General features: G+C 34.1%; 1 protein-coding gene and 1 pseudogene across 1 annotated transcript; one reads left to right on the top strand and one right to left on the bottom strand.

Moving 5' to 3' along the window:
- Window positions 1-1,101: 1,101 nt before the first annotated feature.
- Window positions 1,102-5,139, top strand: LOC120173291 (probable DEAD-box ATP-dependent RNA helicase 48). Its single transcript, XM_039180496.1, has 10 exons — window positions 1,102-2,228; window positions 2,329-2,435; window positions 3,024-3,079; window positions 3,162-3,386; window positions 3,507-3,713; window positions 3,798-3,884; window positions 3,990-4,085; window positions 4,154-4,369; window positions 4,605-4,787; window positions 4,861-5,139. Exons 1-10 carry the CDS (start codon window positions 1,126-1,128, stop codon window positions 5,089-5,091), a joined length of 2,511 nt encoding a protein of 836 aa, XP_039036427.1. The 5' UTR covers window positions 1,102-1,125; the 3' UTR covers window positions 5,092-5,139.
- Window positions 5,140-9,006: 3,867 nt separating this feature from the next.
- Window positions 9,007-9,741, bottom strand: LOC120173292 (annotated as a pseudogene).
- Between the last annotated feature and the right edge of the window lie 5,528 nt (window positions 9,742-15,269).

Below are 15,269 nucleotides of genomic sequence, written 5' to 3'. Positions count from 1 at the left end.
TATTAATTTTTAAATAAATTAAATATTATTTTTTAATATATTATAGATATTTAATTTTATATCATATAAATTATTTATATATTATTAAAATTTTATATTTATTTTAATTATTTTGATTTAAGTTTAAATATAATATTTTTTGGATTTGTTATTTTTAAATTATATTTAATTTTTTTTTATACAAAATGTAAGTATTTAAACCACATTGCTTAATAAAAAATGATTTCATTGTTTGATAATTAAGATTTTAAAATATAAAAAATTATAAATTATGTTTTTAAAATTTTAAAATATAATCACAATTAAATAAAAAATAATCATAAAATAATTTGATAAATTAAAAAACATTTTCTAAAAATATCATATAATTATAAAAATAAATTATGAATATATATTTAAAAAAATTAAAAGTATTACATAATTGCATATTTAAAAAAATCATATAATTTAATGATCATTTATAAATTTTATTCTATAAAATTTATAAAACTAATAATACATGTGATTATGTGAGACTTATAATAGAATTAATAAGGTGGTGTTTGTTTTTCTAAAAAAATATTATTGTAGTTGTATAAATTATTTAAATTTCAGTATTGTAAAACTAAAATTATTTAAAGCTCAGTATTGCAAAACTCTTTTAAGTTTAAAAAATCAGTTTATTTATATTTCAGTTTATTTTAGCAGTTTGCAGATGTTAAAAAACAAACAGTCTTCTTCTTGCATACTGCAGACTTTTGGTCTACCTCTTCTGCTGCAGATGCCTACAGATGTGATCCGCAGACTGCAGACCTTTTACCTCTGCAAAAACAAACACCACCTAAATATACGGAAACAAATGAAAGGAATGAGAGAAAGCATTGGTATTATTTTCTTATAACAGGTACCAAATTGGAAAATACAAAAAATTAAAATGTATTTTTAATAAATATAAATCAAATTAATAAAATAAATAAATATTTAGGTCTAGATGTATTATTACATTAATTATTTAACTAATAATACAGAAGCATGCCACAAATGGGAAATACAAAAGGGCATTGTATTGCGCAGGGGAAATGCTGTGATATTAGCCTTCATTTAGAACACCAATTTTTCGTTTCTCTTAAACCCTAAACCCTACCCATGTTTTCAGTGGTTCTCCTCCAACGCTCTAAAAACCTCCGGCTTCTCCGTACCCATATTTTCACCCGAGCCATGGGAGGCGGTCCACGGACCTTCCCCGGCGGCCTCAACAAGTGGCAATGGAAGCGTCTCCACGAGAAGAAAGCCAAGGAGAAAGAGAGACGACTCCTCGACCAAGAGAAGCAACTTTACCAAGCCAGAATCCGATCCCAAATACGATCCAAACTAGCCGGCAAACCCGACCCCAATCCGGATTCTGCAAATTATAACCCAATGACCCCCAACGACCACATCAAAGCCCTGGCTGATCGGTTCATGAAAGAAGGAGCAGAGGACTTGTGGAACGAAAACGACGGTCCGTTGAAATCAGAGGAACAGGAAAAGGAACGGTCACTGTTCGTTGCAACGGCTAGAAATCCACGGTCAGGATTAATCCATTCACCGCTTAATATAAGGGAACTTATATCTGATGGTCAAAGAGAGAATGTGAAACCAAGTGATGTAAACGATAGTCAATTTGTTAAGAGTAGGAGCTATTCAGTTCAGGCTGACGGGAAGTTCAAGGTGAACGGGACTTATTTTGCTGGGATTCAATCATACATCGACTCAAAGGATGATTCCTTGAAACATTTGGGACATAATAATATAGTACAGATAAGGTTTAGGAAGAATGAGACTTCTTCTAATCAAGATAATTCTTGTTCCGTGTCAAATGATAATTCATTTAAGCGTTCTGGTCCTGGAGGTAAAGGCGAGAAGATGCATTTTCAGAGTGTTGGGAAGTCCATAAAGAGTAGGAATGGTATACAGAGGAGGAGGTTTAGGAGGGATGACAGCTCATCGAGTGATGATGAGTGGGATTCCGATTTGGAAGATGAAGTGGAAGGAGTTAGGGGCTGGAAGGATGTCAAGAAGTCGGGCAGTAGTGCATCTTTGGGGAAGTATGACGTGAAGATTAAAAGGAGAGTTCCATTGAAGGAACTTGAGAAGGAGATGGATTTTTCGGAGCAAGTGGCGATTCTTAGGAAGGAGTTGGAGAAGAAGAAGTTGGCTGATATTGAAGAGAAAATGGGGGAAGGAGAAACGATTTATAGTAAAAAAAGGCAAGCTAAGATGTTTGACTGCTTCGGTTATAGATGTATTTATGGTATGTTTTGTTTATTAGACAATTGGCGAATCTTTGGGTTTTTTTTGTTTCTACAGGTTTGATGAATGTGGTATATCCCCATTGACAGTCAAGGCACTTTCTGCATCTGGATATTTTCAGATGACTCGAGTACAGGAGGCAACTCTTTCGGTTTGCCTTGATGGTGTGTGTTTTGAAAGATTGCATACTCTCTTATTATTTTCATGGAACTTACTCTCTTATTCCATGAATTGTTTTAAAAGATTGCTCTGCTTTTCGATTTTACATTTGTTATATATTTATAGCTAGTTGTTCATTCTTTGTGCCTTGGTAGCCCTTAATGCAAATGGTTAGATGCAGTGGATTGTTAAAATTGATGTGGAAATTCCGAAATTGTCAAGAACATACCAGATTTTGGAAGCTCAATCAATGACATGAGGTATTATAGGTTGTAGATCTGTAGAAGATGCAAGATTAAGTCTTATAAAGGTGATTTGCTGAAGGCATACAAACTATAGGAATTTGAATATAGGGAAACAAAAAATTAACATTGCAAATTGTCACTGTCGCTTATGTGCCTTGCATGAGATGTCACTCGGTTTCACATGGTCCTTTGACTATAAAAAAATTGTGTTTAGGGTTTTTCCAATAGTTCCAGTACAGTATTTTCTTTAACTCTGTTTCTGGTCATTATATTCCTTTAAACATGTTCTGATTTATTTGATAAAAGTTGAACATTCTAAATGACAATCCTTGTTCTAATGTGGAGCAGGCAAAGATGCTTTGGTCAAAGCTAAAACCGGCACTGGAAAAACTGCAGCTTTTCTGGTACACTTCCAGTCCGTAGTTGTTATAAATGAACTTGTAGTTGCTTGTTTATTCTACGAATTCTTCTTTTAAAGACAAACAGCTTCTGGCAATTGAAACAGTTCTGAAGGCTGTTAGTAGTAATACCATTCAGCGGGTGCCTCCAATATTTATTCTAATTCTTTGCCCCACAAGAGAGCTTGCAAGTCAGCTTGCTGCTGAAGCAAATGTTCTGCTGAAGTATCATAATGGCATAGGTGTCCAGACTCTAGTTGGAGGTACACGCTTCAAAGTTGATCAGAAGCGCCTCGAATCAGAACCATGTCAGGTTAGCCTATGTTTTAGGTCTGGCAATTCTTATAGCATTATAAAATGTTTTTAGAATCTTCTTCATTCTAATATTACACAATTAGCCTTTTCTAATCATCTAGGTTGAAACTTTCCACAGATAATTGTTGCAACACCTGGGAGATTGCTGGATCACGTTGAGAACAAGTCTACCTTGTCTGTGCGTTTGATGGGGTTGAAAATGCTTATACTTGATGAAGCTGACCACTTATTAGACCTAGGGTTTCGGAGAGATGTTGAGAAAATTGTTGATTGTTTGCCCCGTCAAAGGCAGTCATTGTTGTTTTCTGCAACAGTTCCAAAAGAGGTTCTTTGACCTTATATTTTTTGTAGACAAGTCCGATTTCCTTGTATGAATCAACTTAGATCTAAATTTTGCTTGCTTATGCAGGTTCGTCGAATATCTCAGCTCGTTTTGAAAAGGGAACATGCATTCATTGATACAGTGGGGCTAGGCTGCGTAGAAACTCATGAGAAGGTATAAATGGTGATAGGTTCATGCTTCTTTGTAAACAATGAATTTAAATATTCTAGGTACCGGAAGCAGTGATGTTACATGCAGAATTTCCCTTGCTGATTGCAGGTTAAGCAATATCTTCTTGTTGCACCACATGAATTGAACTTTCAGATTGTTCACCAGCTTTTGAAGAAGCATATATCTCTAGAACCAGAGTACAAGGTAAAATGTTTTACCTCTAAATTTTGTAGTTGAAGACTTTTTTGAGATCTAACTATTATAGCACTCAGGTCATTGTTTTTTGTACAACTGGGATGGTAACATCACTGATGTATTTGCTTCTTCGAGAAATGAAAATGAATGTTAGGGAGATCCACTCCAGAAAACCTCAAATCTATCGAACTCGCATCTCTGATGAATTTAGGGAATCTAAGAGATTAATTCTTGTTACATCTGATGTTTCGGCGCGAGGAATGGATTACCCTGATGTCACTTTGGTTATTCAGGTACATTTGAACCTAAACCTTGAGCATTTGACTGGCTTATCATGCAGTTCAAATTTTTGAAACACATGCATAAATACATTTATGCTTCACCTTCTAAGTATGATATTATTGGATCATGATGAGAAATCCTGTAAATGATAAGATCTCTTGCACCTTTTTAGCTTCTTCCACGGTTTAATTAATTCCCGAAAGTTAAGGAACTTTCTGGTTATCAAATACATATATTGTATTCCAGGTGGGAATTCCTTCTGACCGAGAGCAATATATACACCGCCTAGGAAGAACAGGACGGGAAGGCAAGGATGGAGAAGGTATCTTACTGATTTCACCATGGGAAGAGTATTTCTTGGATGAAATTAAGGACTTGACTCTCGAGAAACTATCTTTACCGGATATGGAGCCAGATGCCAAACAAAAGGTCTGCATCTAATTTATAAAGTATTACTCTTCATCTATCAGAAGTAGCTTTAAGTTTGTAATGGTTGTTGCAGCTGGAGTTTTCAATGGCGAAGATTGATGGTAGTGTCAAAGAAGCGGCATATCATTCTTGGCTTGGTTATTATAACTCAATCAGAGAAATTGGGAGGGATAAAACAACGCTGGTTGAGCTGGCCAACCAGTTCTCCCAGTCAATTGGCTTGCAAAGACCTCCTTCGCTCTTCAGGAAGACGGCATTAAAAATGGGTTTGAAAGATATACCTGGAATTCGAATCAGAAAATAGCACTGCAGGTTGTAGAGGATGAAGATTGCACAAACAACTTTCAAGTCTTTTTCCCTTTTGGTACGATTTTCTTCTCACATTTGTATTTGCACTGAATAGTCATTTCTATTGAATTACAATTTGACTATATATTAATTACAACCATAGTTAAATGGTCATAATTTTTTTTAACTAATAATTTTATTGAATAAATAGAGAGAACATAAAAAAGTTAGTCTCATCATTAACCAATCTTTTTTCTTAAAATCAACCAAAGAGCGTAAATTAGTTACTGAACAATAAAAATATGTGTGAATATATTCACACATGAAAGGTTCTAAAAAATTCAATCAACTTAATTAAAAAATGAGACATAAACTGACCAAGTGAATTCAATAATTTATTAGACGTGGATGTTAACGCGTATAGGAAAATAGTTGGCAACCATGTGCGTTAGGCTCATGAGGTTCACTCCATTTTAAAAACTAAGGGAATTTGAAAATTTTAAGGTTGCGATCACCCTTCAATCCATCCCTTTTTAAACTTGCTTTTTAAAAATACACTAAACCTTAAAGATAAACTCATAGTACTTGGGTTTCAATCATTGAAAGTAAAAATGAACATCTTTAATTAAAGGAAACAATAAGGCATGAAACCTCCCTCTTCCCCCCCCCCCCCACACCACTAAGTTATTTTATACATAAAATTACATCATCTAATAGCAACAAGGAGCACTAATTCATTTTTTTTCTTCTAGAAAATGCTTTAAAGAAGCTAAACAAGATCATAAATGTGAATAGAAACTTAATAGAGTAGATTATGTGCGCCGCTTTACCCTTTAGTCTGAAATAGGGCAGAATTGTTGGGAACAAAGCCAAGAGTTTCATGTGTTGGCCTCATGAAAATTCCATGGCAGCCGATGAACATAGAATTTGAGGCTGGGAAAAAGAAAGGGGAAAATGTTCAAGTGGTGGTTGTTTTCTAGTTAACCAGTTCTTGTGTGAAAGGGGTGATCTTAATTCAACACAGGGTAATCAAATCGGAGAAGACTAAACTCACTAATTCCTTGATGGGATTCATTGAAAGCTACGTTAATTGTGCCAAAGAATAAAAAAAAAAATTAAGGTCGAGTGTTTGATCGAGACGAGTCGGACAAATTCTTTTTAAATTAGTCGAGTTGAATTAGTGAGTTTAGTCTTCTCCATTTGACTACCCCTGTGTTGAATTATAAAATAGGACTTCAACTCGACTTGGTGAGTTTAGTCTTCTCCGATTTGATTACCCGTGTTAAATTATAAAATAGGACTTCAACTCGACTTGGTGAGTTTAGTCTTCTCCGATTTGATTACCCGTGTTGAATTATAAAATAGGACTTCAACTCACCCTTAGATTTGTAAGCCTAAAGTTGCTCGGTTGTATATAATATATAATGTTTAGGTTAATTTTTAAATTAATTGAACCTATTAAAACTCCATACTCCTTTATATAGTTTTTATTATTATTAATCCATTATATAGTTTAATGGTAAACACTTTTTTTTGGCAATTGGAACCTCTAAATAGTCAGCAGAAGGAAAGGATGAATGAAGCAACACAATGGGTTGCTACGGCATCTAATAATAACACAGTTTTCATTTATTTTATAAAGTAGATATTTATGGTTTAATAGGAATAATTTGGCTTTCGACTTTCTAACTGTATCTAATTTAAAGCTTTATTCATTTTATGTAAACTCCACAAATAATCATTAATATTTGAGTAAGATTTCGTTTTTTTCATTGAAGTTTAAAAATAACAAATTGATCACTAACATTATCGATTTCTTTCCAATCACTCGATGTTAACAACCATTAAGGTGGGCGACGGAAACAGCTAACATCTTACTTGGACCGTAGACTAACACGATGCAGAGTCACTTGCTATGATACTTGGACACTATTTTCCGTCATCTCTCTACAATTTCCTCACGTAATCATTCACAACAATGACACTTAGACACTATTTTCAGTCATCTCTTGCAATCTAGAAGAACTTGACGTGTATAGGAAAATAGTTAGCAACCATGTGCGTTAGGCTGATGAGGTTCCACTCCTCTCTTTTTTCCCCCTACATACTAAGGAGAGTAGTATATATATATTTTTGAAATAATTTACCATATTAATCTGTATCTATAATAACCATATTATATAAAAATACGAATTGAGAGAAAAATAATAAAAATAGTTGATCATTTATCTTTTAAAGATTATTTACAAGGAAAAATGAATAATTATTATCAACATAAATATCTCAATTAACACCATTCATAAACAAAATGGTAATTTTCAAAACTTTTGAATATTCGGTAGCTGTCATTGACTTAATCATCAAATGATCAAATTGACGATTGATCATGCGTTAGACATTGTTGAAATTTAAATGTTAGCTAGTTGGCAATATAATTTGTGCACAGAAAAGTCCCAAACATATATATATATATATATATATATATATATATATATATATCTGTGTGTGTACAGTTCTAAATATGATAAATTGTTTGTAAATTTTTAATACAATCGACTGATTGAGCAATATGATCCTGTCCTTAAGATGTCAAGCAATTTAAATTCACTTATTGGAGGAAATAAATTTTAAAGTTTTTTATTTCATATAATTGGGGGAAAATATACCACAAAAGTACTGTTATGATGCAATTTCTTGAAGGAAACAAGATGGAGACTTAGAATAGTGACGTGTAAAAATGTCTACAAAGCAGTGAAGCAACTGATCAAAAACTTGGTTAGGCCCCTTATCACCAAAGATGACCAAAGACCAAGACAAGTACGTGCAAGTTTGGTTTGCTTACGCTCAGCGTTTAATTTTACAATTTTTAAGATCGTGATGTTAAGAAAAATTAAATGTTGAGAGTATTCTTTTTTTCAGTAAATAGTTTCTTAATTTTTACCATTAATCTCAGTATTTGATTTCACTTCATCCAATGATCCTAAAAAATATAAAAAAATTTAATTTTACACTACGTAATTGGATTTAGCCCTATATATATATATTCTTCGGCTCTCCTTCAAAAGTTATACTTTTACTGTCATTTTTTTATTTATAAAACTAGTAGAAAAAATTCAATCAAAGTTTTCGGAAGAACTCTTTCGCTGAGCAGAATCTTCGTGTTTTCATATATTCAATTTATTACTCTCTCATATCATGATTATTGAGAGATTTAAGTAAATCATCAGAATAATTGTAACTATTAATCTTGAACCTGTTAACTTATGAATAACCGTTAGCACTTATAACTCTCATAATCAGTGGGTCAATATCTAATGATTAGCATTTATGAACGGAGAAAAGGCCGGAAACTCTCTCTTATTCCCTTCATCCTGATATTACTCGTTGTCATGAACTTATTATTTTTTATAAAATCTTTAGCTGCAGTTCTCTATCCAAATCTGAAAAAATAAACTACCTACAATCATCGTAACCCCATTTTTCTAACCAGCAGTGGTAAATTGTTTTTTTTGTTGGGGGAGGGAAGTAAATTGTTAGGTAAGGCGTTTGAGGGGTTGTGCTATAGCGTAGAATTTTGGCCACCATTAATATTTAATAAATAGTTTAGACTTGTATTCATAGCTAATCCTTTACTATTTTGGTTAGTATTAATAAATTATACTTTTGATCTGCCAAACTCTATGTCATCAACTACGTGGAAATTTTCATCCACACAGTAACAATTTATAAAATTTTGTTTCGTGAAACCCAGATTCATTGTAAAACATCAGGATTGTTTTTATTTTTATTTTTATTTATTTATTTATTGCTCTTACTTGAAACACAAACACATCCAGCGTACAAACACAACAACAGGTTCATTATCGTAACTTTTTAGTTTTATTCCAAAGCGCGGAGCAACCCTACACTCTTCTTGGCTCTTGCTTCCGACCAACTACAGATGAGGCTAGCCTCTGGGGCAAAACACAACCCTATAATTGGCACCACCACGGCAAATAAAGGTGCTCGTAGGATCATCCTGAGGATAACTGTAAGCATCGGGGCACCGTTGCTTGAAAAACCTCGAGAAACGCATCGAACCACAGGTTCCCTGCCCTTGTGTGCAACAATATCCGTTGGTTTTAAACACCGTGCACGGATTATTGCACCCACCGGGAGCCCTTAACTCGTTCGGACACTGCCCGTTGATGTCGGCGGTGCACCGGATGTTACGACAACCGCCGCTAGTCGGACCAAACACCATGGGGATGTTGAAACCATCAACGAGCGAAATGTCGTAGAAATCCATGTTTCCCTATTGGTTAAGCGCGTACTCCGCCAGGGTGTTGGGAGGAGCACCCCAGCCTTTGCACTGTAAGAGTCCACCACAGTCACCGGTTTGGCAACGACCCCTACCACTGCCATCAAAATTGCAATTGGTTCGACCCCAGATACGAGCCATGGAAGTGCCGGCAGGCACATTGATGGTCCAACTTTGAGAAGGGTTTAGGCGACGATCACCACCGGGAGAGGCTGCCGCCCACACGGTGTAGGAGCAATCATTGCGGATCTCGAAGAGAGCTGCATGGGCGGAAACGAAAAGGATGGTGAAGAAGAGGATGGAGGAGATTTGGGAAATGGCTAAGTAGCTCATGGTTGGTTTTTGCTCGGGGATTTGTTCATTGTATTGTATATTTAGTTAGGGGTAAACTCACCCCTTAGACTTGTAAGCCTAAAGTTGCCCCGTTGTATATAATATATAATGTTTAGGTTAATTTTTTAATTAATTGAACCTATTAAAACTCCATACTCCTTTATATAGTTTTTTTATTATTATTAATCCATTATATGGTTTAATGGTAAACACTTTTTTTGGGCAATTGGAACCTCTAAATAGTCAGCAGAAGGAAAGGATGAATGAAGCAACACAATGGGTTGCTACGGCATCTAATAATAATAACACAGTTTTCATTTATTTTATAAAGTAGATATTTATGGTTTAATAGGAATAATTTGGCTTTCGGCTTTCGACTTTCTAACGGCATCTAATTTAAAGCTTTATTGATTTTGAATAAACTACATAAATAATCACTAAAATTTGAGTAAGATTTTGTTTTTCTCGTTAATATTTTAAAATAACAAATTGATCATTAACGTTATCAATTTATTACCAGTCACTCGATGTTAATCACCGTTAAGGTGGGTGATGGAAATCTTAGCTGGCCTGTTAACCTCTTACTTGGACAGTAGACTAACACGATGGAGAGTCGCTTGCTATGATATGCTTCAATCTCTTCTCCGCCAATGCAAAATATCATCACCGACAGTTGATGCTCCTCTATCTACACTATCCTCATGTAATCATTCACAACAATGACACGTGGACACTATTTTTCCGTCATCTCTTGCAATCTGGAAGAACTTGGATGGATCTTCTCATGGTGTCTCGAGCAAGAGTTGTATTCTTAGGGTTACTGAAGAAACTGAAAAAACTAAAAAGGGAAAGGAGAAATGAGAGCATAGATGTCGGAACCAAATTTTTACTAACATTTTCTATTGGTTGACCAAACGACGGGAAGGAGCATTCTCTAAAAGGGGGGAGCTTATACCGAGTAAAGATCATTCGTATATGGAATGGTATATTAGGGGAAATGAACATGAATTTCTCGAGTATTTGCATTTGGGAAAGCGATGGTGAAGCTGGGGATATTACTTGTGATGTAATAGATATTGCATAAGCTTCAATAATTTATAGAGATGGATTTAGACGATTTAGAAGGAATCCTTGCTGTTCTAGTGGGGAAATTAAGAAGCCAGGACAAACTATTTGCAAAGGCCACAAGAATTACGACTTAAATCACTTGTGCTTAACTTGCAAATGGGTATCAGTTGAATACTTTTGGAAGCTTTTGGGAAACTGAATATAATATTTGAATTTTGGGTTTATTCGTTTTGGGTTTCTTTTAGACATTTGAGGGAGTGCAAGTGGATCCTTCTGATAACATGCTAGCTATTTTGGCGGTGGAAGCTTCTTTTACCTCACTCAAGATGAAAGATTTTCGATAAAGACGGTAAAGAAATAAACCAATGCCTCGTCAGGGTCTTGAATTCTGTAAAATTTTCCCTTCTCTAGTGAAGATACTCATTTTTTCATTTAAATATTATTATTATTATTATTATTATTATTATTATTATAATTATTATTATTATAATTATAATTACTAATTTTATTATTTATTACTAATATTATTATTAATTATTATTACAAACGGGCCAAATCCGGCCCAACCCAAAAGCCCAAATATGTAACCCTAAACCCATTTAGGGTTTGTATCTAAGTCCCAGCCGCCGTAGATCCAAAGGCCCTGATGCAGTCCAGCCGCCCCACGTCGGCGTCTCAGCCAGCTGCCAGTGCCACGCCACGAAGTCGCCGCTTCGCCAGAAACCTCCAGAAGCCAACTGCCCCTCCACATGTCGAGCTCTATGGTGAGTCACCATGTAGCTCGGTGACTCACCAAACTTTATTCCTCTGACCAGTCCGAGAGCCACATCATCGATGGCTATAAAAGCCATCGATCACACTGCAACAAAAAAAAAGGAAAAGGAGGAAGAATCGGAGATAACCAAAAACAGACAGCCAACAACAAGAAAAAAAACAGAGGGAGAGATACAACAACAACGAATAGCAACCACAGCAGCAAACCAAAGAAAAAGAGAAGAAGGAGACTTACCCTTGAAGCCTTTGTTGCCCTCGGAAGCCAAACGTTGCCAAACCGCCGTTTAAGCGAAGGTAGAACCCTTCGGTTTTGTTTAGATCTACTGCTATTGAGAGGGATTTTAGAGAAATAGAAGTAGATTTGTGCTTAAGGAGAAATAGGGCTTCGCTTAAGCTATTTTCCAAATTCCGGCCACCATTCACGGTGGCCGGCGGTGGTCGTCGGCACCGGGATACGACGACCGGCCTGTAATCAGGCTCCCTCCAGGCGGAGTTTGAAGAGAGAGAGGAGAAAAAATTTTCTCTCTATTAGAGAGAGAAAAAGAAATGAAGAAATGAGAAAATGGCTTAAGGGAGAAGCCGGTTATAGGGTATTTATACCCGAGATGAAACGACGTCGTTTTATAGTGAAACTGTGCGTTTTAGTAAACCCGTCCATGACCTTCAGGTTTTGTAGAATTCCATTTTAGTCACTAAATTAAATTTATAATATTTTAATTCAGTCTTCGAATTTTAATTCTTTTATTTTAGTCCTTCATATTAAAATAATATATTAGGATAAATTACAGATTTAATCCCTTAATTTTAATAAATAATATTTTAATCCCTAGTTTATATTTTTAATTTATTGATTCTAATATCCGAATTTTAGATAATTTTATTTTAGTCACCAAATACATAAAATAAGGAAATAACATATTAAATCCCTATAATTTTGATTAATTATGAATTAGATTTTTAATTTTTATTATAATTTAGTCAATTATTTATATGTTTCATTTATTGTTTTTAAATATATTGTTTAGTAGTATTTGTATTTTATTTTATTTATTGTTAAATATTTTATATCCATAAATATATAATAAATAGTAATTTTTAAATATTTATTTTAATATCGAAGAAAAGGACAGTCTTAATACAACTGGATGTCCTATTCTGATATTTTAAAATTAAAAAGTAAACAATATAATTTAAATTAATATTTATCAATATCAAAGAAAAGAGCTGTCTTAAGGCACCTAGAAGTTCTTTTCGGATATTTTTAAATAAATAAATATTTTTATAATAATAGAATTATAAATTAAATATATTTTTGAATTTTAAAATTTTAATAATAGAGACAATTATAATTAAAAAGTACCAATTTTGGGCGTTGTAGGGGTGCTAATCCTTCCCTAAACGTAACCGACACGAATCCCTTTTTATTATTAAAAAGAACGAATTTTTGGTTAAAACGCAGATCAATTTATCTTTTAACTGATGTTTCTTAAAAACTCTTTTAAAAGATAATTTTTTAGGTATTCGACCTACCTGATCCAAAAGGCGATGGCGACTCCCAAATTATTTTCAAAACCATTTATTCACATCAATTTTCTCGCCAAATAAATATTTCGTGCCCGGACGAAAACCGGTTACGACAGCTTGGCGACTCTGCTGGGGACCTGTCAAACTTCAAAATTAATTATAAATTGTCTCTATTAATTAGAAATTAAAAATTCATTTATTTAATTTTTAATTCTTTTCTTTCAAATTTTATTATTTATTATTTTATATAATATTGTTTTTTTATTCAGGTATTAATTATTTTATTTATCTGTTAGAGGTTTGAACATTTCTCCTCACACACAACACTTGCATAACATAAAGCTCTATAATTGAGTTTGTCCCTTTTAAGTGGGAGTGAAAGCGACGTCTTCGTGAGAATTTATTCTCCGTGTTAGACCTAGCAAGTAACTTCGGGGTTCATATGCTCTATGTCTTCGTGAGAATTTATTCTCCGTGTCAGGCATAGAGAAATGTGTCCTCTCGAATTGAACTCGATCCGCTAAAGTCTGTAGTGGACTAGGATTGAGGGTTTGACAGCCCAAGGGGGCATCAACAAGAACAATTCGAGTACCTTTACTACTAGAACTGAAACTGCATATAATGAACCCTAGAAATTCTTTTGATCTAAGACAATACTGAAACTCTGTTCATAGGTATACATAAAGGAGAAATAAGCTCTAGCTTTTAATTTATTTTATTTCCTTTTCTTTTCCTGAATAAATGATGTGAACTAGAAATCGTGCGGTTAAGTAAATTTTCCAAACAAAGCATGGAACTAGAAAGCATGAGGTTAAGATTTATACATTGATATACAGTTTTTTTAGTTGGTACTAACTATTCTATTTTTTTTCATGTATACTACATGCTCTAATCTGTTCATATTAATTTCTTTTGTTTGCATACATGATCATGGCATAATCAAAGGTGTTGACTTGAAAGATTGTTCATCATATTGGAAAGAAATCGTAAATGGACAAAAAGTTTTATGATCAAACAAATATGATGCGGCCAAGGAAGACATCCTGAGGAAACTCCGAGGATCGAGGGAAGTTCTGTATACAGAGAACGGTTATATTAATACCAAAAGTATTACACAAAGATCCTACCAGATTGATACCAAAGCAATCTATGGTAAGAGCATCAGTCAGTGCATTCAGAGTAGTGGAGATTTTTATGAAGCTCAAGCATGTTATTTGAAGGACTTGAATGACCAAAACAAGAAATTGAGCACAGAGATGAAAACCATGCATGAAGATTTTCAGAAGATCAGTCAAGCCTTTCAAAATGCTGGTCTAGGAAGTACCCAGAAGAGTGGATAACAGGGGTCACCAAGCTGAAAAAGAGCTGCAACATATATGAAGATCTTGTTCAAGAACTTCTTGGACAGAAAAGTTCTCTTACAAGGGAAAATGAGCAACTCCGAGAAGTGACACAGAAGATTAAGGAGAATGTCATGGAAGAAGTTGCAGTCCAGACAAACAATATGTCCCTTAAGCTGATAAACTAATTTGGCTTTGGAGAAATAGGAATAAAATATATCCTATATGTAAAGTTTTGTTTAATGTACCAAAACTTTTGTGTTCAATGAAATCTGTTCTAAGATGATCACTCTGAGTAACACCTTTTCATGCATACATTTGTATTTTACATCCTTGCATTTTTCATTTTGCATTTATACTGTTATGTTTGCTTTTGTATTGCACAATTTGTATTCTTATTATTACATTCACATATTTACATTTACATTTGCATTTGGCACCTTTGCATTTTTTTATGTCATAATACATTAATTCATTCATTAAAATAAGGATTTCAAACAAAGTGATCTTGGTTTTTCCTTGAAGCAAGAACGCTCAGCACGATACAAGAAAATGTCTAAAGAAAATGAAGATAGGCTAGCCAAATTGAGATAAAGCAGAAAGAAATACAAGAGGAATTAAGGAGCAAGTTGGCACAAATTGAAGCTAATATCACAAATTCTCATATCGATCTACTGAACAATATGAAAGAAATGATTGAGAAGCATCAGATCGCTGGAAAGAGTCTTGTTGAAAACCCCAGAAATTCTTTGGATGTTACACCTGTTCATATTCCTGAGTTCACCTCTATACCCCAGGAAATTCAATCACCGATTTACTTAGCTGTTAAGAACTCACCATATCAAGCTGGAGCAT

The sequence above is a fragment of the Hibiscus syriacus genome, unplaced genomic scaffold (genome assembly GCF_006381635.1).
Source record: "Hibiscus syriacus cultivar Baekdansim isolate YM2019G1 unplaced genomic scaffold, ASM638163v2 tig00111942_pilon, whole genome shotgun sequence".
Taxonomy (NCBI): domain Eukaryota; kingdom Viridiplantae; phylum Streptophyta; class Magnoliopsida; order Malvales; family Malvaceae; genus Hibiscus; species Hibiscus syriacus.
Note: the sequence above shows the minus strand (reverse complement) of the source record. Positions and strands in the feature narration are given on the sequence as shown.